This window comes from Hydractinia symbiolongicarpus, chromosome 5 (assembly GCF_029227915.1).
Source record: "Hydractinia symbiolongicarpus strain clone_291-10 chromosome 5, HSymV2.1, whole genome shotgun sequence".
NCBI classification, from domain to species: Eukaryota; Metazoa; Cnidaria; class Hydrozoa; order Anthoathecata; family Hydractiniidae; genus Hydractinia; species Hydractinia symbiolongicarpus.
Genome location: NC_079879.1, coordinates 22544738 through 22572066, shown reverse-complemented (window position 1 = coordinate 22572066; position 27329 = coordinate 22544738). Strand labels below are relative to the sequence as shown.

At 34.4% G+C, this 27329-nt stretch overlaps 2 protein-coding genes across 4 annotated transcripts; one reads left to right on the top strand and one right to left on the bottom strand.

Moving 5' to 3' along the window:
* The first annotated feature begins 935 nt into the window (after positions 1–935).
* Positions 936–27097, top strand: LOC130645413 (protein FAM184A-like). The gene is made up of 12 exons (XM_057451400.1): positions 936–2057; positions 2599–2777; positions 3515–4006; positions 4350–4471; positions 5006–5144; positions 6201–6413; positions 7054–7207; positions 7527–7654; positions 8341–8525; positions 10404–10550; positions 10856–11084; positions 26494–27097. The coding sequence occupies exons 1-12, from the start codon at positions 974–976 to the stop codon at positions 26515–26517; spliced, it is 3096 nt and encodes a 1031-aa protein (XP_057307383.1). The 5' UTR covers positions 936–973; the 3' UTR covers positions 26518–27097.
* On the bottom strand, positions 11567–23069 carry LOC130645416 (uncharacterized). Of its 3 annotated transcripts, none has more exons than XR_008982702.1 (2): positions 20056–22130; positions 11567–12501 (listed from the first exon to the last, which is right to left on the bottom strand). XR_008982702.1 is itself a non-coding variant. In XM_057451404.1 (2 exons), exons 1-2 carry the CDS (start codon positions 22974–22976, stop codon positions 12213–12215), a joined length of 303 nt encoding a protein of 100 aa, XP_057307387.1. In that variant the 5' UTR covers positions 22977–23069; the 3' UTR covers positions 11567–12212. The 3 variants fall into 3 exon arrangements, 1 of the variants encoding a protein (XP_057307387.1); XR_008982701.1 differs by lacking the exon at positions 20056–22130 and adding an exon at positions 14029–20049; XM_057451404.1 differs by lacking the exon at positions 20056–22130 and adding an exon at positions 22963–23069.
* Positions 27098–27329: the final 232 nt, after the last annotated feature.

Genomic DNA, 27329 nt, shown 5'->3' with positions numbered 1-27329 from the left:
AACGATATTGATGTTAATCAAATGCAAAAAGAAAACATTGCAAGGAGAGAAAAAAATCTACCTATATGCAACAATAAATGAACTAACTTTTAGAATCTGGTTGCATAAAATCCTGCCCCGAAATTTTACCCCAATTATACTCATAAAAGAAAACCTTCAGAAAACTTTGGTAGAGGGGCATAATGTGAGAGCTCTTACCTACCTTTAAAGGACAGTGTCACTAACAAGTCAGTTTCTTATTGATTACTTTTTATTACCATCCTAAATATTCTTGCATTATAATATTCTAAATTTATTTATGTATAGGCCTTACAGAGACAGGTAAATCGGCTGAAGAGTAATCCTGTTATGTGTCGTTAATAAGATAGGGAACACATTTCCTGCACCTCACAATGTTTTTTACTGGTTTCAAAGAAATAATACTTGGCTACTCTTCTTTGGTGAATAAGTGAAGGTGGAATAAAAGTAGAGAGTGACAAATTTAGCAATACCTTACCATCACATTTTTCTTTGCATTGGTTCATGTGGTAGATAAAAAATTTCTAGAAAGAGCGAACCCTAATCTTTTAATACGTAGCTTGCTCCATTTTCAGCATACTGACATATTTGCTGTTTTCTTATTGTCACCAAGCATGCTATTTTCTTAGTTTAATGACATATGTAATTCTTTAACAAGTTTTCTATTTGCAGGACCAATCATCCTTTTTTATTTTCAAGGGGGTCAAGTTTTTTAAGTTTTTTTTAGTTAGGAAGTTAGAAGTATACTAAAAATTTCTTGACTTTTTTTGTTTTTATGAAATAACAAAAAATAATAATTTTTGAGTCAACTTCTTCTTAAACTTGTACTTAACTTTAAATTTATAATTTAATGGGTTTTTTTCTTTTTAAAAATTTTTTAATCATCTTTTTCTGAGCTAGCTTGATCATACGTCATTATAACAATTGCTTTTTTATTTTAGAAAAATAAATTACAATGAATGAAAGCACTGAAATTCCAATAGAGATGCATACTAAGATTTGCAAAAAAATTGCACAATTAACTAAGGTGATTTACACGCTAAACTCTCGAGCTGAAGAACAAGACATTATGATGCAAAAACTCAAGGAAAGCCATGAAAATGATATTAAAAGAATAATACTGGAGTGTAAAAGCAAGGTCCTAAAGTTTAAGAATCAATCACAAAATCTATTGGGAAAAGAAAAGGAATTTATACACCTGCAAGATTTAGTAAAAGATTTAAGGGGGGATAATTCGAGATTGCAAAATGTTCTTGAGTCACAGCTGGAAAAAGCAACTTTGCACGAAAAACAACTACAAAGTGACTACGAAAACAAATATTTAATTTTGCAAAACAAATTTTTGGAACAAAAGAGATACTATGATGAGCTGGTAAATTCATTTAAATCATTTCAAAATGAAATTGAAAGTAAGAAAAAACAACTAACGGAAGAGATAAGAGCAAAATATCTTAATGAAATAAAGCAAATGTCAATATCACACGAGAAAGACATTTTAGCTGTGACAGATGCTAAAGCAACGTATGAATATGAGATAAACAAGCAAAAAAATGAATTTAATATTTTACAAGCACAATGGATAACTGAAAAGCAAGAAATGAACAGTGAATACGAAAACAAATATGCAAAACTGAAAAGTTTTTATGAAAAAGAGATTGAACTCATTACACTAAAAAATGAAGATAAGGAGAAACTTGAACATGAAAAATCTTTATTGACAAATAATTTAGAACTTGCAAAGTCAGATTTAAATAATCGAATACGTTTTTTGGAGAGAAAGGTGGAAGATTCAGAAAGCTTAATTGAAAAGTATCAAAATGATTGTACATCTCTTGAGAAACGGATTTCAGAGTTAAACTTAAAATGTGAAAATTCTGTGGCTATGGTTGATGATAAAAGCAAAACAATTACAGAGTTAACGGATATCATAACAATGAAAAAAACTAAAATGGAAAGTATAATGAGAGAGCTGGCTGAGTACAAGTCGAAATTTGAAACACTGAGAGAAGATACATTACTTAAAGTAAACAGAAAAGATGGTATATATTTTTATATATTTTAATTGAGAATATCCGCCTTAAAATTTTTGCATATGTTTTACAAGAATAAAAATGAATTTTTCTTAAAGAAATAATTATGCAGGTTTGGGAATGACTTAGTGAGCTCCAAAAATTAAATGATGCCTTTAATCAAATTTTTAATGTTGCATTGTTATTTATTAAGTTTTTAAGTTGTAGTGGTAGCGCATTCGACTTGTAATCATAAGGTTTCAGGTTCGAGTCCCCACTTCAGCTCACTTTAAATGCAGTGTTGTCAGCCCGTTTGGTGCCATCTACTTGTGTGGCAGGCAAGCAAGTTAGAGCAATGCTATACGTATCTCTGGTGGTAATGTAACATAGTTACAGTCGGAGGGGAGAAAAAGCCAACTGTTAGGATGGAATCCCTAAGGACATTAAAACTTCCCGTTACTTACCTACTTACTTCAATTGTTTATTTGATTAATTATCAACATTTCCTGAAATGAAAATACCTACCTAGTGTTGTAGCAAAATATTGCAGGGTATTTAAAATTTATTTTAGCTGATTTGTTAAAGTTGAAAGAAACTTGTGAATCAACAAAGAAACAGCTTTCAGATGTTCAAACTAAACTCCATACTGTTGAGACAGAATTCTCTTTATTACAAGAAAAAAATAAAAATATCACCAACAAAATCATGCAGATATCAGGTGAAAAAGATCAGACTGAAGCAATGTACAAGGTAACAGTTATGTTTGCAAACCGAAAAAGTCCTTTTAAAAAAATTCCTAATTATTAAAAATAAACATCATGAAATCCTTTTCTGTGTCCATAATTTGGTTTGCAAGATGTATTACTTGTCTGTCCTTCAAAAATGTTTTTTATATCTGGGAGGTCATAACAGACTTTTTTTTGCCTTCTTATTAAAACACTGTAAACATGGACAGATTTATATTTCTTGTTTACAGTGAATTCATTAGGTTACTACCTTCCAGGTTACTTCAGTCCAGGTTTAAAAAAATGTTAATTACTGAATTATTACTAATTAACAGCTTGTTATCTCTATCGTTAGAGATAGTTAAGAACTTCTGGAAAGAATGGAGGAGAATAATTGGGTAAGAAAGTGTAGAGACTTGATAGTTCCTGGGGCAAAGCCCAGAGGCAGACCGAGAAAGACTTGGCAGGAGGTTATAAGGACAGACTTGATAGAGAGGAAGTTGAGTTTAGATCTAACACAGTCTAGATCAGATTGGAAGAGGGTCATTAATATACCCCGTCCAACCCATGCTAGCATGGAAAACGGACGTTAAGCCGAGAATGATGATGATGATGATGTTCTTGATTGTTAATGAATTGCGATTTACTATTGATGGTCAACATCATTTTGGACCTGTTGAATTTTCTTCTACTAAACTATCATGATCAAGGAATAATAAACCTTTATTAATAGTAGCTAATATTGTGTATATATCCATATAGAATACACAATCCACATTACAAGAGAAGAATAAGGAATTGGATGCACTTCTTTTAAAGTTGAAAGAAAGCAAGGAACAGCAGAATTTCACTGCCAAAGATTTAGAAAAACGATACGCTAAAGAACTGCAAGATGAAAGGGATAAGCATACTGGAAATATTAAAAAGTTTAAAAAAGAAACTGAAAAAATATTACAAGAAAGTCAAAGTAAACTTTTAGAAGAGTTTGCTAAGGAAAGGGAAAATGTTCTTAATGAAACAAACAGTGTAATAGCAAAGAAAGATACAGAAATTAATAAATTACAAGAACAGCTTAAAGGTGTCAATGCTGAAGTAGAAAATTTAACTAAGAATTTGAAAGATTTTGAAGATCAGTTAAACAATACAAAAAATATCAACACTGATCTGAAATTACAGTTATCCAATGTTAAGAAATTATGCATGGATTCAGAAGAAAAATGTAATAGATTGCAAACCCAACTTGATTCTTTAAAGGTAAGAAGTTTGTATTTTGTATAGCACTTGCTACCAGTGACACACTCCTGCATTTATACATCCAGCAATGTAGTTAAACTGAAGAAATAAATTGTAAAGAAATTATTATAAATTCTTACCTGTGTGGCATTCCCTTCCTGTAGCATTCTCTTCCATTTAGTGCCCTTTTATTGATTAACAGTGTAACTACTACTTCTCAAGTAAGTGAATGAATGAAAAAATGAATGAATGGCTAAATGAAGGAACAAATGAAGAAAAAAATGAATGAATATTAGTGCAACAATTATTGAAAATAGTTTTGACAAAACAAAACAAAACGAAATTTTATTTTATTTTACTTTAGAGTGGCTTAGATCAAGAAAAAGACAGATTCATTCAGGAAAAGAAAGAATTAGAAGAACATCTACAGACAAAATTTAAAGAACAGACAGAACATTTAGACGAACATTGGAAGGAAAAATTTAGGTATAACAATATAATAGTGTTGTGATGATGCCATTATGGAAAGTAAAGTGACTGACTTTCCTTAAATATTTTATTTTGATTTAGTCAAGAGAATCTCGATAGTAGCATGTAACGTTTACGATTTTTGGAAACCAGATGTTTCGAATTCTGTAACAATTTTTAGGCCTGTGGATTTACTTGCATATTTTTTGAACATCAGATTTTTAAACTGCTCAATTTTCAAAAAAAAACACTTCGATTTTTTGAAGTTTTTCTTTCTGAACTTTTCGAACTTTTATATAGGAAATATTTTATATAATTTCAAAATGACAGTACAACTAAACAATTTCAAATTCTGTTCAGCTTAACAAATTTCTTATGTTGTCATCATGTCAGAAGCAAAGTACGATGATTCCTGTTTCTTTAAATCTTGTAATCTAATTCTCTCATCTGAAATCTTCATTTTTTTAAACCCTTGATATTTTAAACTATATTTTGGTCCTGTGACAGTTCTGAAAATTGAGGTTAAAGTGCAACTGCAATTTTGCTCACTAGACTTACTCAAAGTGATCTCCAGAAAAGAATGCAAGAGGAGAATGAGGCCATCTTAAAAAAGATGATAAAACAACATGAGAACGAGATTGAAGTGTTACGTTCAAAAATGGATAACGAGAATGTGGTATTAAATAACCAAGTATGTGTAACATTTATTAAAACTTGTGTTTTTACATTTGCACATTTACATGAACAGAATATCTATATATATCAGTCACCACAACAAGACTTTCTTGATTTCATTAGTGTTTGGAAATACAATTATGAAAAATTGGTGGTTCAGGGTAAAAAAGGAGGTTATAAACTTTCTATACATCTAACACTAAAACTGAGTCTATTCTTACATTTTCCGCCATTTTTGTCTTACCACGCAAGGGATTCTTTTTGAATCTTTAAGCACTTTATCTTGTTAGCCTTGTCAATTAAGCGTTTTCTGGGGATTGAAATTGAGTTCCACACCTTATTCCTCTAATTTCTTTGATGATAAAAAAGAATCAGGCTGAATCTTTTGGTTATTCTCTTGTTTGTTAAACTACTCTGTCTACATTTTCGATGTTCTCTGTGAACTTTCAAATTCTTTCTGTATTTCTCTATGGACAACGAGTGTTGCTTTTCCGTTTCCTGTTAGGCATGATTTTGAGTTGAAATTTTAACAACAACTTAGCCTAGCTAAACTAAGTTTTTTTTCGATCCAAGTGTATTAGAGTACTCTTCCTGGTAGTAAGAAAAATCACGTTTGACCTCCAGGCTAAGAAAAACTATGGTTCAACCATTTCAGTTTTAGATCACTACATTACAGGAATATAGTAAAATACTTATAAAAAGCTTGTGCATTTATTTACATTTTTTCCTCGTATATAAAGTAGACATTTCGCTACACGAAGTAAAAGTCTGTATAGCTATAGATGCATACTCCGAAATGAAACACCTGGTCTCACCTTACCTAAAAAAAATTCACCTGCGTCCCTGCGTCCCTGGTCCCATCCTCTAGAATCCCACGATCCCTGGTAACACTTTTTCACTTTCCAATTGTTTGATTTATGTACGAACGTACGAAAGAGAAAAATACTAACCTGTCAATTTGTCAATAAGATGTGGACAAACGTAGCTGGACATTTTTTTAATTTGCTAAAGCACTTTTGTTTGCATCTTTATACGCAAGATTGTTGTAGCATGTTATTTCTTAACATTTTAGATTTCTCATTTAAAAGCTATTTATGGTGAATTAGAACACACTACTTCTGACGAAAAAACGAAATTGAGGGAGCAAATTGAACATGCACAAAGACAATTTGAAGAAGAGAAGGAAAAACTCATTGCATCATATAAAACGGAAATGGAGGAGTTAAAAAATATTCTTGAAAATGAAAAAAATGAGTCATTAAAACAACTGCACGATTCTCACTATGTAAGAATATTTATTTTAGTAGCATTGTGATAATGATGTTTGCAGTGTGATAATGTTGGAGTGTTCAGCTGAATAGTTTTTTTACAAGTTCCCTAATTCCTAACATCAAGCATAACATTCCGATAAAGTGTTACAAATTCATGTATATTCTCAAATTAGAGTATTCATTTCTTTCCCCGCGTGTGTGTCTTGCTGATCTGTAAAATTTACATATGGGACAGTAAAACAACAGTAAAGTCATGAGTCACATTCTATTTAAGACTGGCAACAGATTTTCATTCCAAAAATGAGATATGCATATACTTCGTAAAGACCTGTAAAATGGTTTGCTAATGCAGGTCTGCAACTACTCTTCTAAACTTGTTAATATTTCTTTATAAAATATTCTCCTGGAAAAAACAAAGTTACTAAAATGGAAAATAATTTTTTTCTAAATATCTTTTATTGTTCTTAGTCAATAGATTATAGAAACTCATAACGTTTTTCTTTTTTATTAAAATATTTTTTTTGTTGAATCAGATAACTCCTAGCAAAAATATCTGAAAACTCCTGGAATTTGATTCTTGCAAATTAGTAGCCACCTCCAAAAATACTCTCTCTTAAAACCAAAATTTAAAAAAAGGTAATTTTTTTCATTTAGCTTGCTTTAGAAGAGTCACAAGAGAAGCAGAAACTGTCCTTGGATGAACTTCAAAATAAACACAGTATATTGGTCAAAGCTTTAAAAAGTCAATACGTTGTAGAAAAGGAAGCAGAATTAAAGAATTTGAATGATAAGCTTTTATCTGAAAAAGGTGGGGTTTTATTGCGTGACCACTTAAAAAACATGGTTATGTATGTGTCTTTATCAGAAAATGTATAAAGATAATACTGCATGTGAATGAGATGGAATAAATTGATTTTGGATATGTTATATAATAATTATATGTTCAAAATTATCGTACTGCTCGGATATTTTCCTTGACATTCCAGTCAAAAAAAAACCTTAGCAGACACAATTCGGAAAACAGCTAGCCAAAGGTTCAAAGTGATTTATAGAGGTGTTGGCCAATCTATTTCATTATGTAATAAGTAGTTGTAGATCGCTGCATCAAAACAGTGTTTTCTATTTAGAAACTTTGCGAGACTTCTTGAGACTACAAAACGAGGAGCGGGTTAAACAACTCTCAGGGGAATATGAACAGCAAATTATGGATATTAAAAATGAATTAGGAAGAAGCAATGAGTTACGACAAAAGGAGGTAAGGAGGTTTATTAATAATAATAGCAGAGAAATACTAGGACAGCGTAAACACTACTCCTGGCATTTTGGTAGAGCATACGCTTCCAGTGCGGAAAGTCTTGGGTTTAAACCCCGCCGGTTCATGCCAGAAACTGTTAGTAGTTCACTAGTGTAGATCGATCCTTTCTCCTCGGCATACAACACGAAAAATGGGATTGAAATCTTAGTTGGTTGTCTGGTTGAGCGGAAGGTGTTCTTGTACGGCTTTCGTAACTCCAATGAGAGATTTAATGCACCCTTCGTAGGGCCCTTATTGATAGCAGTACCATTAGGAAATGAACAGGCTATCTTGGGTAAATAATAAGTAGTATAATTAATAATAATAAGAAAATGCTACTGAAAACTGGTACTGGTCAAAATAAAAGGGAAAATTTTTTTTAAAAAAACTTCCAGTTTTTTGTTAAGGTCCGTTTTTTAGTTATCAGGTTGAAGCTGTTTTTTAAATAAAATTTCTAAATTTTATTCTTTTATCGATAAAGTAATATTATTACGGGTAAATTTTCGGGAAATATCTATTCTTGTTTTATGATGTATATTTATGTATTTAAAGTTCGTAACATTGAAAATATATTTTGCTTTGTGAACTCACATGATAAACCAAAGTGAAGTGAATCGAGTTCACTTTTGTTAAAATTTCGTTTTTAGTTTTTAGTGCATACAGAAAAAATATCTGCATTAGTGCAAAGTTTGGACAAAGAAAAAACGCAAGTAGAGAATTTCAAATTAAAACTGAATGTCTTAGAAGAAGAAGCAAGAACGTTGCGCAAAGAACTCGAAGCGAAAGTCGAAGAAGTTTTGGAAATAAGAAGAGAATGCAATTCTAGATTAAGGTGATGATATCGCTTTGGTGTTTTTTGTAGAGAAAATGCAAATCTTTGTACGCCTGTAGATAAATACGGCAAGAGAGGAAGGAAAGGAGATAAGAGCGTGGATAAACATCAACATTTTCATTGTTGTTTCGAACCTGCTACGTTAATTTAATATTTTGATAAAAACATTGTACCCAATGATTGATGTACAAACAGGGGGAGTAACATTTCAATTATCCTTCGGTAAATTACCTAGCATCAGGTCTAAAATGTACGAATAAAATGTTAGACAGTTTTTCCAAACAAGATAATTTCTTATTGTGCATGTAGATCTAAGTCAAAACTTAAAAACTAAAAAACTTTAAAAAGTTTTAACATAGAATTGAAAACTGTAGTGTTTAGGGTCGTCCTTTTAATTAAATTTCTTTTTAAATGAAACAAGAAGCCCTGGGGGCTCTAAGAATTTCCGCTCGCTACCAAAATATTTGATGACAACCTGCTAATTCGTTGTTATCGTGCCAAACATTCGAAGAGGTTTGGTGCTTGAAGCTCTGAAGATAAAACACACAAGTGACATTACATCTTACAACAAACGCAAACAAAACGAAACGTGTCAAAATAAACTCAAACTTTAAAAGAAATTGCGAACAAAAATTATAGCCTATCATTCATGGTTGAAACGTTTATGGTCTTAAACGGCATTTAGTTGACAAAAAAACAAGATTTTGATGCCACCATCAGGTTCAGCATACTTTTTTTATTAACTGTGCCAAATTTTGTCGAAAATAAAGTAGTTTAAATTTTTGGACCAATTTTGGCCTAAAATGACATTTCAGGTGGCAAAAAATCAAAATTTTGATGCCACCATCATGTTCAGCATATTTTTTCTATTAACTGTGCCAAATTTTGTCGAAAATAAAGTAGTTTAAATTTTTGGACCAATTTTGGCCTAAAATGACATTTCAGGTGGCAAAAAATCAAAATTTTGATGTCACCATCATGTTCAGCATATTTTTTGTGATCTGTGCAAAATTTTGTCGAAAATAAAGTAGTTTTAATTTTTGGACAAATTTTGGCCTAAAATGACATTTAAGGGGGCCAAAAAATCGAAATTTTGATGTCACCATCATGTTCAGTATACTTTTTTTGTTAACTGTGCCAAATATTGTGGAAAATAAAGTAGTTTTAATTTTTGAACCAATTTTGGCGTAAAATGACATTTAGGTAACAAAAAATCAGAGGAACGTGAAATCCCAGGGTCGATTTTTTCTCAAAAAATGCTCCAAAAGAAAAAACGACGGTTTCAAAGAATTTCCTACGCCTTCGGGCGCGGAAATTCAATAAAGCAATATATAATGTATAGATGTTTTTTAAATTTCTTTTAAGTTTCAAAATTCACCGCCCTGACATTGTTTCGTCGATTTTAAACACTTTGGAATGAAATGAAGTGCATGACAAAGCGCGCACAAGCTTCGCATAGAATGGGTGTTAAACATTGTCCGCGAATTTTCGGAAACCTAAGACCTCTGATAAACATAGAAAAAACGGAACAAAGAGAAACACGATTTCATAGCTATACAATTCTCAAGCTTAAGTCTTTAAATTCATTTTTTTAGTTTCTTTATTTATTTGAAACGAATATTTTTCCAGGATAGTCATTTGAAAATTAAGTACATACATACAAAATTTCAGTTCTTCTATGGATGCTGTAAAATTTCTGTGAATTTCTAGAGGAAATGGAAAATGACATGTTAACTAAAATATGTTTAATTTTACATCGTTTTAATTTCCTGGATTTCATTTGAATTGTATATATCCAGTAAAGTCTCCGTGACATGTGAGATAAATGTATCAGTTGTGAGAAGGTTATTCTAACAGTCCTATTCTAAACCTATTTAGAAGTCATACAGATGACATGTCCCATCAACATCAGTTGCAGATGGAAACTATAAAAGCTGCACACCTAAAAGAACTTCAAGCATGTTTAGCAGAGTGGATGGAAAAACAAAGTTATCTGGAAGATCAAATATCGACGTTAAAATTATTGTAAGAACGCTTTTATAAATTTAGGGTTGTGACGAAAATATTTTTATTGATTTTTTTTTTACAACGTGTCCAGCATTCGTAGGACCCAGAGGCGCGAAAATTAAAAGCACAAAAATTACTGTAAATTAGGCAAGGCTAAAGTAAAGAAAACCATCTTCTGTGGCAAAGTTTGGCTCGAAAGCTAATTCACGCGAAATTAGACTAAACATATTTAACGAAAGTTATACGCGCGAATGCAACAAGGAGACTAAAAAGGACGATTACTCTTGCTTACTTTGAGTATGTCACTTTGCTTTTCTCCGTAGGCTTGAGGAAGGCGAGGAAAGGTTTCGCAACCGACCATCTCGTGAAGAAGACATGTTATTTATCTCCGAGCTCCAACAAAAGATTTTAGAACAAGATCTTGAATGTAAAAGATTGGGTGACGAGAGAAAATTGTATCGGTTGGAGTTGGTCAACAGAGAGGAAAATTTCAACAAAGTTTTCAAAACCTCGCCTAACATTGGTTTTATGAATCCACTTGAACAGGCTAAAGTAAGAATTTTTGTTTTAAGGTGACGGTATACTTTTGAGCATAGTTTTTTAAATCGTGATTTTTTAGCGATAGTTAATCAAAGTTTATTCATTCATACATTACCAAAAAGCATTTTCAACCACCTGTCAAATGGTATAAACATAATTTGAAACTTTTTAACTCATGAAAAGTACGGATACATTTTTGAAACATACCCTGCCTTCAAAAAAGTGACTTCATTTACAAAACTACTTCGTTTCTAAATCTCATTTGATGTTCTATACAATCGTGATAGATGTATGTAAATTATTTTCCACAAAGTCCCCGTTTTTAATTTATTTTACTTTTTTCTAAAAAAGCCTTTTTATGGCATATCGGAAAAGTGGGACGCGGGACCCTGTTGCGTCGGGACTCGGGACGCAGGACGCGATCCCTGGAAAATGCATATTTTAAGAGTTTCGCGGGACTGTGTATCGGATGTGTAAAATCAGAACCGTTTGGATGGAAAGTATGATAAGTCGATGGTAGTCATTCCCAATGTGTGCTGTATACATGTTTAAACAAAGAATGAACAGAAGTTCTAAAAAAGATGAAAAATAAAAATAAAAATCATACAAGGCGTATTTCAAAAATATATACACATTGAAAAAAGAATAAAACAGAAACTGTAAAAAAGATTATTAAAAATTGTAAAAACTAAAGAAAGGTGAAATCGACATCATACACAAAGAGTTGTCTCGTTTTAAGGCTGTTTTCCACTTCAAGAAAATTTTCCGCGGAACAGAACGGAAAGGAACAGAAAAGCTTCTGAGCATGCGTACTTAGAATGTTTACATCACGTGAACGGAAAATTTTCTTGTCCGTTCCGTTCCGAGCAAAGTAGAATCGATTTCGTTGCGTTGGGTACGGAAACGACAGGTAGAAAATTTTTTAGCCAATCAGATTATTTTATTTCGTGAGAATTGCGCAAAGTGTGTTTACTTTCTGTGTTGAAATGTGCGCAATATTTTAAAGTGGAAAATACTTGAAGAAAATTTTCTGTTCTGTTTTGTTTCTGTCCGTTCCGTTCTTCAGAAAATTTCCTTATAGTGGAAAATAGCCTTTACGCACCATCAAAAAATGTGTCATGAATCATGAACACCATTTTTTTAAGCGAAAAGGAGAACCAGGTCCACAATATCACTATCGTAGCGTGTTTCGTGCGCATATTCATCAAACTGATGTAGTATGTCGATATCTCTGATGAATTCAGCGTAGAAATCGATATTTTTCAATAGTTCAAATCGGATCATATCAATTATTCCTTGTATGGATGGAATGGCGGACACGCCTTTCATCTGCATCGCAAATTCTTTGGCATACAACAGGCAATGTCCATCCCCTTTCATCGCGTGTACCTTAACGTCGTCCTCTTTGATCGCATTTACGACGAAAGAACTAAAAGTGGAAAATGAAAATTTTTTTAAAGTAAAACGAGGCTGCGAATGGTTGAAAAATAGAAATAAAATAAGAACAGCACACCGTTTTAAGAACATCTTAAGAACACAAATAAAGAAGTTCAGTTTAAATATATGCATTTAAAAATTATAAGTAAATTCTTATAAAATTGCGTGTACACACTTTTTTATAACAAAAGCGGATCAAAAAATAAGAATATTCTAATTAAGAATACTAGTCGTTAGCCCGTGGAAAATCCACGGGTTCGCCCGTCCTTTTTATACCGCATTGCGTGCTTCTCGCTATTGCGCAGCTAAGCTACCATTTTGCGTGACAGAGAGACGTATACGGGTATTATAATATACTAGCCGGGAAACCCGGCGTCGAAACGCCGGGTTAAGCCACAAGTAAAGGTGTGATCCGGCATTGAACACTCTGTGGAGCGCTTAATAAGAGCCGTAAACTGTCCCACACGATCAGGTGGAGCGCTTTAGTACAGGTATACAGTATGCCGTTAATCATTTGAAGCGCATACACCATTATAGTGTGCGACTGTAACATATTTTTCAAAAATAACTTTCCCGCAACGATAACTGATATAAAAACAGAGTTTACAAAGTGTTGTTACTCCATCATAGCAAAAACAATCGTCAATTTTATTTCATTTTGCGGAATAACTTTTTGCGCAAGTTAAAAAATTAATCGTGACACTGAGCTGAACGCTTAGTACAGTTAAACCGTGTTGCACAGCGTATAGTAATAATACCCTTTTGAAAAAAACTTTCTCGCAGACACAGGGCTGAGCGGTTAGTCCAGGCGTGATTCCCAAGAAAGTTTAAAAATTAATTGTCACAGTGGTGGGCTGACCTTAGTATATACAGGTAAACGGTGTTGCACATGCCCATAGGCGTAACAGCCTTTTACAAAAAACAGTCTGTTTTTAACACTGGGCTAACCGCTTAGTACAGTTAAACACAGTTGAACAGGCGCATAAGGCGTATTACCCTTTTCCAAAAATGTTCATTGCAACTTCGGTTTAAATAAAAACACAGGGTACAGCCTGTCGTTACTCGTCCAGCCAAAACAATCGCTCAGCCATTTCATTTGCAGAAAAAGTTTGCAGAAAAATAATAAAATATGTAGCTATACCTAGCTAGCTAACTGCATTTAGCATAAAAATTATATATTGCTTAAGAATATTGTTGTAGCCAAACTGCATTTTTATACTTTCACTTTTTAAGGAGCTAGCTAAATAGCCACAGCCTCAACATAAAAATAAATGTTGGCTAGGATAAAAAGCTCTTATACCATACAGAATAGCAATAAGTGAGGCTCTAGCTAGCTAAGTAGCTATAGCTAGCTAATCTTCGTTCCTAGCCAAACATCCTAAAACTGGTGCGTTTAAGATCTGTACGTGGCTAAAAAACGTGACAATATATTTATCCTAACATTGAAAACAAACAGAAAACAAATATTACAAATATATAAGGCTTTTAGAAGATAAAAAAGTCAAACATGCCTACAAACCTCACACACTGACCACAAACACGACCATTATCAAAATGGCCTTCGTTCCGCGAAGATCTTGGATTCTTTCTGGTCGCGAAAATCTTGGTTTTTTTTTAAAGAATCAGGCGTTGTGAATGGTATTCCACGCGCGAGCGGTCAAAACAAAGTCGGTAAAAATATATCGCATTTGGTATCGGCGCGTAATTTACAAAATTTCGTGTTTCCGTTACGGGACGCATCTTTTGCGGACAGACAGACAAAATACGGCTATTATTAAAGAGACTAGCCGGGAAACCCGGCGTCGAATCGCCGGGATGAGCCACAAGTAACTGTTGTTGAACGCCCTAAGGAGCGCTTAAAAAGAACAGAACTGTAAACTGTGCGGCACAGTCAGGTGGAGCGCTTTAGTACAGGTATGCAGTATGTCGTAAATCAAGTGAAGCGCACACAAAATTATAGTGTTGCGACTGTAACATATTTTTCAAAAAATAACTTTCCCGCAACAAAGGCTGAAATAAAAACACAGTTTACAACTGTTGTGACTCTGTCATAGCAAAAACAATCGGTCAATATTATTTTATTTTGCGGAATAAGTTTTTGTAAAAGTTGAAAAATTAATCGTGACACCAGACTGAGCGCTTAGTACAGTTAAATAGTGTTACACATGTGTATAGGGATAATACCCTTTTGAAAAAAACTTTCTTGCAGACTCTATTTAAATGAAAACACAAGAAACAGTCCTTCGCTTCTTGCACAGGGCTAAGCGGTTAGTCCAGGTAAACATTGTTGGACATTCGTACAGGCGTGATTCCCAAGAAAGTTTAAAAATTAATTGTCACAGTGGGCTGATGACCCGCATAGGCGTAACAGCCTTTTTCAAAAAACAGGCTATTGTTAAGACTGAGCTGACCGCTTTGTACAGTCAAACAGATGTGAACAGTACCCTTCTCTAAAAAAACTTTATCACAACACAGGAAACAGCCTGTCGTTACCCCTCCAGCTAAAGCAATTGCTCAGCCATTTTATTTGCAAAAAAATTTTTAAAGAAAATAAGTAAAGATGTAGCTACCTAGCTAAACTGCATTTAGCATAAGATTTATTGCTGAGAATATTGCGATATGTTGGGTTGGAGAAAAACCTCTTATACCAAACAAAATTAGTAAAAAGTAAGGCTATTGTACTACACTATTAGCTAGCTAGCCTTCAAAATATTCGTTCCTAGCCAAAAATCCTAAAACTGGGGCGTTTAAGATCTGTACGTAGCTAAAAAACGTGTATATTTATCTTCACATTTTAGAACATAAAAAAAACAAATATTACAAATATAAAAAGCTTATAGAAGACAAAAAGGTGAAACAGACTTAGAAACAACACTGACCACCATTTACTTTTTAAAAACTAAAATGGCCATCATGTTTCTTCGTTGGCATTTCTAGGCTGCGAAAGTCTTGATTGGATTTTCAAAGAATAAGGCGTTTTGATTGGTATACACGTGCGAGCGGTCAAAACAAAGTCAGTTAAACTGTCAGTAAACTGTCCCATTTGTTCTCTGTAGCTCCTGAGCGAAAACGGCGATTGAGGTCACGGGGGTAATCATTATTAAAAATGGCGTATTAAAATAATGCATTCATTTTTATCACTAAATTTTTTTTCTTACTTATGGAAATAAATTGAAGTAATTCAATTAATTAAAGAAATAAATTAATTTTAAGGATTTTTTTTAATCAATAATTTGATTTGCGATTAAACAACCCCCTGTTTTCTAAAAATTCGCGGAAAGATAAAAGGAATATCGGTAACCCTTTTGAACAGACAGACAGACGACGGCTATTATTATAGAGACTAGTTGTTGCCCGTGAAAAAATCCACGGGTTCGCCCGTCCTTCATATTTACTCGTCGCGGCAAAGTGGATAAAAATGTATTGCATTTGATATTCGTGTTTCCGTAACATCATTTCCTAACTCAGCGGGGGGTCCGCGCAGAGACAGACAGACGGAATACGGCTATTATAATAGAGACTAGTCGTTGCCCGTGGATAAACCCACGGGGTCGCCCGTCCTTTATATTTACCCGTCGCAACAAAGTGGATAAAAATATATCGCATTTGATATTGGTGTTTCCGTAACATCATTTTCTAACTCAGCGGGGGTCCGCGCAGAGACGGACAGACGGACAGACGGAATACGGCTATTATAATAGAGACTAGTCGTTAGCCCGTGGAAAAATCCACGGGGACGCCCGTCCTTTAAATTAACCCGTTGCAACAAAGTGGACAGAAAAATATCGCCTTTGGTATTGGTGCGCATTTTAAAAATTTCGTGTTTCCGTTACAAGACGCCGCTTTCGCGGACACACAGACAGACGGAATACGGCTATTATTAAAGAGACTAGCTGTTAACCCGTGGAAAAATCCACGGGGTCGCCCGTCCTTTATATATCGCATTTCGTGTTTCTGTAACAGGACGCGGTTTTCGCGGACAGACAGACAAAATACGGCTATTAGTAAAGAGACTAGCCGGGAAACCCGGCGTCGAAACGCCGGGTTAAGCCACAAGTAAAGGTGTGATCCGGCATTGAACACTCTGTGGAGCGCTTAATAAGAGCCGTAAACTGTCCCACATGATCAGGTGGAGCGCTTTAGTACAGGTATACAGTATGTCGTTAATCTTTTGAAGCGCATACACCATTATAGTGTGCGACTGTAACATATTTTTCAAAAAATAACTTTCCCGCAACGATAACTGATATAAAAACAGAGTTTACAAAGTGTTGTTACTCCATCATAGCAAAAACAATCGGTCAATATTATTTTATTTTGTGGAAAAGTTTTTTTAAAAGTTAAAAAATTAATCGTGACACTGGGCTGAGCGCTTAGTACAGTTAAACCGTGTTGTACAGCGTATAGTAATAATACCCTTTTGAAAAAAACTTTCTCGCAGACACAGGGCTGAGCGGTTAGTCCAGGCGTGATTCCCAAGAAAGTTTAAAAATTAATTGTCACAGTGGTGGGCTGACCTTAGTATATACAGGTAAACGGTGTTGCACATGCCCATAGGCGTAACAGCCTTTTACAAAAAACAGTCTGTTTTTAACACTGGGCTAACCGCTTAGTACAGTTAAACACAGTTGAACAGGCGCATAAGGCGTATTACCCTTTTCCAAAAATGTTCATTGCAACTTCGGTTTAAATAAAAACACAGGGAACAGCCTGTCGTTACTCGTCCAGCCAAAACAATCGCTCAGCCATTTCATTTGCAGAAAAAGTTTGCAGAAAAATAATAAAATATGTAGCTATACCTAGCTAGCTAACTGCATTTAGCATAAAAATTATATATTGCTTAAGAATATTGTTGTAGCCAAACTGCATTTTTATACTTTCACTTTTTAAGGAGCTAGCTAAATAGCCACAGCCTCAACATAAAAATAAATGTTGGCTAGGATAAAAAGCTCTTATACCATACAGAATAGCAATAAGTGAGGCTCTAGCTAGCTAATAGCTAGCTAATCTTCGTTCCTAGCCAAACATCCTAAAACTGGTGCGTTTAAGATCTGTACGTGGCTAAAAAACGTGACAATATATTTATCCTAACATTGAAAACAAACAGAAAACAAATATTACAAATATATAAGGCTTTTAGAAGATAAAAAAGTCAAACAGGCCTACAAACCTCACACACTGACCACAAACACGACCATTATCAAAATGGCCTTCGTTCCGCGAAGATCTTGGATTCTTTCTGGTCGCGAAAATCTTGGTTTTTTTTTAAAGAATCAGGCGTTGTGAATGGTGTTCCACGCGCGAGCGGTCAAAACAAAGTCAATAAAAATATATCGCATTTGGTATCGGCGCGTAATTTACAAAATTTCGTGTTTCCGTTACGGGACGCATCTTTCGCGGACAGACAGACAAAATACGGCTATTATTAAAGAGACTAGCCGTTAACCCGTGGTAAAATCCACGGGTTCGCCCGTCCTTTAAATTTACCCGTGGGAACAAAGTGGATAAAAATATATCGCATTTGATATTCGTGTTTCCGTATCATCATTTTCTAACTCAGCGGGGGGTCCGCGCAGAGACAGACAAAATACGGCTATTATTAAAGAGACTAGCCGGGAAACCCGGCGTCGAAACGCCGGGTTAAGCCACAAGTAAAGGTGTGATCCGGCATTGCACACTCTGTGGAGCGCTTAATAAGAGCTGTAAACTGTCCCACACGATCAGGTGGAGCGCTTTAGTACAGGTATACAGTATGTCGTTAATCATTTGAAGCGCATACAACATTATAGTGTGCGACTGTAACATATTTTTCAAAAAATAACTTTCCCGCAACGATAACTGATATAAAAACAGAGTTTACAAAGTGTTGTTACTCCATCATAGCAAAAACAATCGTCAATTTTATTTCATTTTGCGGAATAACTTTTTGCGCAAGTTAAAAAATTAATCGTGACACTGAGCTGAACGCTTAGTACAGTTAAACCGTGTTGCACAGGCGTAAATCAAGTTAAGCGCATACACCATTATAGTGTGCGACTGTAAAATATTTTTTTTAAATTACTTTCCCGTAACAATAGCTGATATGAAAACAGAGTTTACAAACCGTTGTTACCCTGTCCTAGCAAAAACAATCGGTCAATATAATTTTATTTTGTGGAATAAGTCTTTTTAAAAGTTAAAAAATTAATCGTGACACTGGGCTGAGCACTTAGTACAGTTAAACCGTGTTGTACAGCGTATAGGAATAATACCCTTTTGAAAAAACTTTCTCGCAGACACAAGGCTAAGCGGTTAGTCCAGGCGTGATTCCCAAGAAAGTTTAAAAATTAATTGTCACAGTGGTGGGCTGACTTTAGTATATACAGGTAAACGGTGTTGCACATGCCCATAGGCGTAACAGGCTTTTACAAAAAACAGTCTGTTTTTAACACTGGGCTAACCGCTTAGTACAGTTAAACGCAGTTGAACAGGCACATAAGGCATATTACCCTTTTCCAAAAATGTTCATTGCACCTTCGGTTTAAATAAAAACACAGGGAACAGCCTGTCGTTACTCGTCCAGCCAAAACAATCGCTCAGCCATTTCATTTGCAGAAAAAGTTTGCAGAAAAATAATAAAATATGTAGCTATACCTAGCTAGCTAACTGCATTTAGCATAAAAATTATATATTGCTTAAGAATATTGTTGTAGCCAAACTGCATTTTTATACTTTCACTTTTTAAGGAGCTAGCTAAATAGCCACAGCCTCAACATAAAAATAAATTTTGGCTAGGATAAAAAGCTCTTATACCAAACAGAATAGCAATAAGTGAGGCTCTAGCTAGCTAGTAGCTATAATTAGCTAATTTTCGTTCCTAGCCAAACATCCTAAAACTGGTGCGTTTAAGATCTGTACGTGGCTAAAAAACGTGACAATATATTTATCCTAACATTGAAAACAAACAGAAAACAAATATTACAAATATATAAGGCTTTTAGAATCGTGTCATACATGAGCATAGGGGTAATACCATTTTCCAAAAATCCTTATCGCTTCGGTTTTAAAAGAAATCAGTGAACAGCCTGGCATTAACCTGGTTCAGTTTAAAAAATTACTCAGCAATTTTATTTTGCATAATAAATTTTTAAATCAGTAATAAAAGTGGCCGCTGCCAACTGCATTTAGCATAAGAATTGTGTTGCAGCCAAACTGCATTTGGCTACTTTCACTTGCAGCCAAACTGCATTTGGCTACTTTCACTTTTTAGCAGGATGTAGCTAAAAGAGGAGCTAGCTAGGTAGACCCAACTTCAACATAAAAATAAATAATAATATACCAAACTGAATAAAAACAAAAGTATATGAATAAATAAAGCTAGCTATAGCTAGCTGCCTCAAAATGTACGTTTTGTAGCTAGACAAAAACTTAAAATTGGTTTGTTTAAGATTTATACGTAGCTAGAAAACGTGATGAAATATTCACCTTAACATGTGAAAACAAACTAAATAATCCTATAGGATAAAAAGTACTCAGAAGAAATAAGGAGGATTGAAAGGAAACCTACAAACTTCACACCATCACTTCCAAACCAAAATGGCCTTCGTAGGGGTAGCATGTTTCCTCCCGTCGGCATGTTGAGGCCGCAAAGCACTTGGATTGGTCATTAGTGAAAATGGAGCCTCTTGATTGGTTTATTACAATAAGCGGCAAAGCAAGGCCGGTAAAAAAACGGGGTCTGCCGGGGATTCAAAATAAAAGCCGCGGGGATTTTCAGCGGGTCTCGCTACTTGCTCCGCCATGTTGCGCAGAGACAGACAGACGACGGCTATTATTATAGAGACTAGCCGGGAGACCCGGCGTCGAAACGCCGGGTTAAGCCACAAGTAACTGTTGTTGATCGCCTTGAGGAGCGCTTAATAAGAACCGCAAACTGTGCGACCCGGTGAGGTGGAGCGCTTTAGTACGGGTATGCAGTATGTCGTAAATCAAGTGAAGGGCACACACCATTGCAGTGTTGCGACTGTAAGATATTTAAAAAAAAATAATTTCCCGCAACAAAAGCTGAATTAAAACAGTTTACAAACCGTTGTTACTCCGCCATAGCAAAAACAATCGGGCAATATTATTTTATTTTGCGGAATAAGTTTCCGTAAAAGTTCAAAACTTAATCATGACAGTGGGCCGAGAACGCATAATACCCTTTTCATAAAAAACTTTACTGCAATTTCGGTTTAACTTAAAACACAGGAAAAATCCAGTCGTTACCCCATAAAAAAACTAAAAAAACTCCATAATTGGAGTGCTCTAGTACAGGTATGCAGAATATGTCGTAAATTGAGTAAAGCTCACACAACATTATAGTGTTTCGGTTGTAATGTACTTTTTAAAATATATGTATATATATAACTTTACTGCAACTTTAACCGAAATAAAAACACAGTTTACAACCTGTTGTTACCCCGTCATAAGAAAAGAAAATAGTCAATATTATTATTTTATCTTGCGGAGAACGTTTCAGTAAACCTTAACAAATTAATCATGACACCGGACTGAGCACTTAGTACAGGTAAATGGTGTCACACATGCGTTATGGCCATAATAGCCTTTTCCCAAAAAAACTTATCGCAACTTCAATTTAAATAAAAAACACACAAAACACCCTGTTGTTAACACCAGGTTGAATGTTTATTGCAGGTAAAAAAACTTTATCACAACGGATTAAATAAAAACACGGAAAAAGCCCGTCATTAACACCAGGCTGAGCACTTAACATGTAAATTGTGTCATACATGAGTAACAGGCGTAATAAAATTTTCCAAATAAAATTTATGACAACGGTTTAAATAAAAACACAGGAAACAGCCCGTCGTTAACACCAGGCTGAGCGCTTAACAGGTGAATCATGTCATACATGAGCATAGGGGTAATACCATGTTCCAAAAATCCTTATCGCTTCGGTTTTAAAAGAAATCAGTGAACAGCCTGGCATTAACCCGGTTAAGTTTAAAAAATTACTCAGCAATTTTATTTTGCATAATAAATTTTTAAATCAGTAATAAAAGTGGCCGCTGCCAACTGCATTTAGCATAAGAATTGTTAAGAATTGTGTTGCAGCCAAACTGCATTTGGCTACTTTCACTTGCAGCCAAACAGCATTTGGCTACTCTCACTTTTTAGCAGGATGTAGCTGAAAGAGGAGCTAGCTAGGTAGACCCAACTTCAACATAAAAATAAATAATAATATACCAAACTGAATAAAAACTTTAAAAGTATAGGAATAAATAAAGCTAGCTATAGCTAGCTGCCTCAAAATGTACGCTTTGTAGCTAGCCAAAAACTTAAAATTGGTTTGTTTAAGATTTATACGTAGCTAGAAAACGTGATGAAATATTCACCTTAACATGTGAAAACAAACTAAATAATCCTATAGGATAAAAAGTACTCAGAAGAAATAAGGAGGATTGAAAGGAAACCTACAAACTTCACACCATCACTTCCAAACCAAAATGGCCTTCGTAGGGGTAGCATGTTTCCTCCCGTCGGCATGTTGAGGCCGCGAAGCACTTGGATTGGTCATTAGTGAAAATGGAGCCTCGTGATTGGTTTATTACAATGAGCGGCAAAGCAAGGCCGGTAAAAAAACGGGGTCTGCCGGGGATTCGAAATAAAGCTGCAGGGCCGCGGGGATTTTCCGCGGGTCTCGCGCGCAGAGACAGACAGACGACGGCTATTATTAAAGAGACTAGTCGTTAGCCCGTGGAAAAATCCACGGGTTCGCCCGTCCTTTATATTTACCCGTCGCAACAAAGTGGATAAAAATATATCGCATTTGATATTCGTGTTTCCGCAACATCATTTTCTAACTCAGCGGGGGGGGGGTCTGCGCAGAGACAGACAGACGACGGCTATTATTATAGAGCTATCCTAACAATATGTTCAGGCTCTACTTTTTCATATCAAGTAAACTAAACTTCTTTATCCGCAACAACGTAATGTGTCCATTACGCGTAGTAAAATATACTCTACAAAATTATAGCAATTTTATTATTTCAAGGCTGATGTTTTCATGTGTAGTCATGCTAAGAATATTATTAAGAATATATGAGGTTGATGTCGGTAAAAGAATTAAGAATATTGAGACTGAAACGAAAAAAAAAAAACACTATTCTTACAAAAAAAGGGTGTATTTCATTTTTCGACCTCATCCTGGTATGAAACAACGTGTTTTTCTTTTGATTTCATCCCGGGTTGTAATAAACTATAGTGTTTTTTTGTAGGAAAAAAGAGCAAATCAGTAAACTTCTCTACCCCAGAGCTTTGTGAGATAAACTTTCGAGTTTATTTCAAAGAGCTCTGGGGACGAGAATGCCTTGCCATTGTTCTTATTCTGCTCTTATTTTTTTCATAAAATTTCAGCCTCATTGTTGTTGTAAAATGGTTCTAATAAAAAAAGGATATGTAAAACACTTACCGTGACATGTTCATTTTTTCTGTAATTTAAATGTTCGCTATATTAATAACTCTAAAACAATCTCTGTAATTTGCTACAACCCAACTAACTTGGAAACTTAACACACCTGGATTTATAGCTCAAAAAAGTCATTTGATTGTTTCAAGACCTTGAAAAATAGAGACACATGTATGTGAAATTTTACTTTTTTTTAAAAACATGATAAGTTTCAACTAGTTTTGTACTATGGTGTTTTTGTGTTTTTTTACTTTCATAAAATTGAGGACGTATTTTGAAGTTTTTAAAAAAAGTTTAAGAAACAAATGAATTAGTTAAAGTTTGAAAGAATGTTTAATTAAAATGAATATTTCATTCATGTGTTAAAACGGAATGATATATGTAACGTAAGTGTAATTTATAAAACGTGTTCTTAAACTCGAGCGCACGTGTTAAAAAACTTAATGTAATATTGTTTACGGTTTGTATAATTTCTATTGGGCGTACGCTAAGTGTATTTGCCGTTCCGTGACCGGAAAATGTCAAAATAAACTTCGCTACCAAACCCTTCTATTATACACCTTGTCAGGTAGTGCATATGTCTGGTGGTTTGAATGTTTAAAGAAAAGTAACAGAAAGTAAAAAATACACTTTGAAAGAATGATGGAATGTTATGGAACGCCTTAACTACCTTAAGTGATCAGTTACCCTTAGCATATGCCGTTTTCTTATTATACGAGGTTCATTTGTTGATAAACGGAGTCCATATGATGTTATACTCGGTTCATTTCATATTATACGTGGTGCTTTAAACATTGTAACAGGTTGATATAACATTATATGAGGTACATACAACATCATACGCGGTTTGTTAATAATTATACGCGGTTTGTTAATAATTATACGAGGTACAAATAACATTTTACGCGGTTTGTTTAACATTATATGAGGTTCAAACAACATTATGCGCGGTTTGTTTAACATTATATGGGGTTCAAACAACATTATACGCGGTTTGATAATATTTATACGCGGTTTGTTTGTCATTATACGCTGTGCATAGAAAACGCAATTTATGATGCCTATTCGTCACAACGTGATGTCAATTCTTCATATTATGTTCACTTTCATTTTCACAATAATACGTGAATTCAGCATTATAGGAATTTTCTTTATTCGAATCTTTGCAATTATATGACGGGGGAGTGTAAAAAACTTAGTGAAAGAGAGTAAAAATATGTGATTTCTTGTATCGGTACAAAATTTTTACGTGTGTATCAGAACAAGATTTTTAGAGATGGCGGAGAAAAAAATGATAAAAAAAATGTCTTACAGATAAAATTTCAAAATTTGCTGCTGAAAATATGCTAAGGGTAACTGATCACTTAAGACAGTTAAGGCGTTCCATAGAATGTAGTTGTAGCGATTCACACGTTTAAAAACACGATACAGTGAAAACTCTCTATGTAGACGCCATCGGGATCTTCTTTAAAGAGCTCTCTGCCATGTAGAGGTTTATCTCACATTAGATAAAATTGCTACAAAATCCTGACCTTGAGCAATAGGGTAGAGTAAAATCGACCTCAAAATGTCAATAGGCTAATTCCAGAAAAAGAAAGAAGCTAAAAACTATGTTGTGAATATTCATTTAAAAAAGTAAAAGAAAATTTACACAAACTTCTTGAAAGAATAGACCTATTTCAATATCCATTTCCCTTCCGCAAAATACACAGCCGGAATAGACATACTAACATGAAAACGAGGTTATTTTGAGATAAATTTAATTTTCCAGCGAAGTGATGTACATATATTCTGTTTACCTTTATTTTTTCTCAAATTAACTTGTCAAATGGCCAAATTATGAACTTGTGGTAAAAAAATAGAACATGGCACTTATTTCATACCCATTGCGCTTATTACTGGTTTATATTTTGTCCCGGTGTTTAGCTAGCTAGCTATTGTACTTCTTATGACTATGGTTTGGATTTTATATTTTTGAAACATCTGTAATTAACATATGACCTGGCTATCCCTTTCCTCCAAGGCTATCCTAAGCATGTTGGGTTGGTGGTATTAGACTAAATATTGGTCTTCATCATGATATATATTCAACAAAATGTAATAACAGCAGTGCAATCACCGAAGATAGTACCCATCCTTGAGCCTTAATTATTTAAAAATTATGGCCTGCAAGAATGTTACGGTTGCAGCTACAGGTGATTCGTTCAAAAGCTAAGAGAATTGTAGATGAACAAACCGCTCACGATTTGTTTCAAGTCACATCTTGTGTCAATGCAATAATGTTTAGGCAGGTAAGCTGGGCAGCACTCCCTTAGATATGTTTAGTACTTGATCGATTTCCCATAATAACTTTTAACCTATAAGTTATATGGCTTAAGAAAGTTAAGAAATTTTTAAGTAAAATAAACAGCCTTACATGTTCAAGAAATGATACACCTACAATACTGATATGAATCTAAACAGACAAACCAAAACAATAAACAATTTGTGATTACTGAGCACACTGGGTTGAGCCAAAATATGTTTATTATAAATGTATATCAAATGGAAAGGTTAAAGTATATTAACAGAGGATTGTGACAATAACAACGATACATAGCTGGACAGTACATCATTCCAGAGTACATGCTAGCTATAACATTCACCCTATAAAATCTTGCCATGAAAAGCTGGGTAACTTTTTTAGGAAAATAATTATAACCTATATAATTATAATATATATAAATTATAATTATAAAAGTTATATGAAGTTTCAGTAAACTAGGTAAATATTTTATAACTTACAGTATAGAATATATAAACTTTTTGTAGGAGTAAGAAACAAGACGTTTGTTGGCTAGCTAGCTATAGCTAACCAACATAAAAGTTGCCATAAATACACACTTAATATCACACTATCACTACTAATACCCTCAATATACTTTTACCACTACGATCCTTTCAATATGGCAGTTGAAAATTATAAAACCAACATTTGTTGATAACTAAGGTCAGAACAGCTAGTAAACAACTTGGCGTCCTGAACTTTATCTAAACTAACCTCGTTTTCATGCAATGTTTTGATTTTCTGCCACCACGGCTAATCATGAAAAGGCGATATTGAAATAGGTCTATTGTGTACATTTCAATTAATTTTCATATGTATGACCAAGGCAGGTCACGTGGTTTTAAGGTTTTAAGGGTGTACAAGCCATGAAAGCGCTCACATGTCAATTGCTGACACACTACTAGTCGGAGTTCTTGAATCTTCCCTGACTAAGAGGTTGGAAAATAAGCAAGGTTATTTTCGGTTAAGTGCGGTAGATTAGAAAATGTCCGCTATGGAGAGGTCATTTCTAAGCGGTAATGTGAATTGGGACATTTAAATGTTGTCCGACGTAAAAAAGTATCCGCTTTAAAATTGTCCCCTTCATAGAAGTTTCGTTATGAGTATTTGACTGTCATTTCTTTTGTTTCAAGAAAATTTTCCGTTGTACAGAGTTGCCCCCTGTAAATGATGTCCATTGTAAGGGATTTTAACTTATTCTTTTTCAGAGAAGAAGTGCGAAAAAGAAGTGATCATTATCTACAGACTGGACGATTACACAGCATACGTTGCTCGACTCGCAAGATATACCACCGCAGTTTAGGATTTTAATGGCTGTTTGTTATGGCCTATCTAGATAATGTTTTACTTGATTTGATTTTAAACGCAGAAATACAGACATTTTCAGAACGTTTTCTAAAAGTGCAAACACTGCAGTTATTCTGCCAAAATCGTGAGCGCAACCTAGTTACCAAGCTTCTGAACGTTAGTTTCATTTAAACGCATTCAATGTGAATAATGCTGATTTTTTTGTGCTTTTAATTAAATGTTGCGTAAGCGAGACCCTGCTTTGACAGTTTTTGGTTTTCGCCTTTAAGCTGTTTGAACGCAAGAATAAGAATTAGATTTACACCGTTCAGTGTTTCCTATATCCTTTTTATGTATTTTTAGGAGAAATGTAGGTTCTCTCGTGCGTATAATAGAAAGTTTACTTTCAAAATATAATTTTTGTTATGAGCAAATAAATCCATGTACATTCTCATAAGTGTACACGTGTATCATAAATTATCTATTTATTTTGAAATTTAATATATTTTCTTACACTGTTTTAAATCATGTGTTTACTGTTCTAACGACGTTATTGTCTATTTGTCGATATCTCTTGCCTAAAAATGCGAATATAAACTTGATAGAACCAAGGAGACGCTTCCTGTAATTCTCCGTCCCCCCTCCGCCCCCTCCCTCCGTTCCCCCCTCCCCCCTACAGTCCCCTCCCCTCCACTCCCCTTCCCCCTCAATTCTCCTCCCTCCCGCCATTCCCTTCCAATGCCAAGATTGAGTTTGC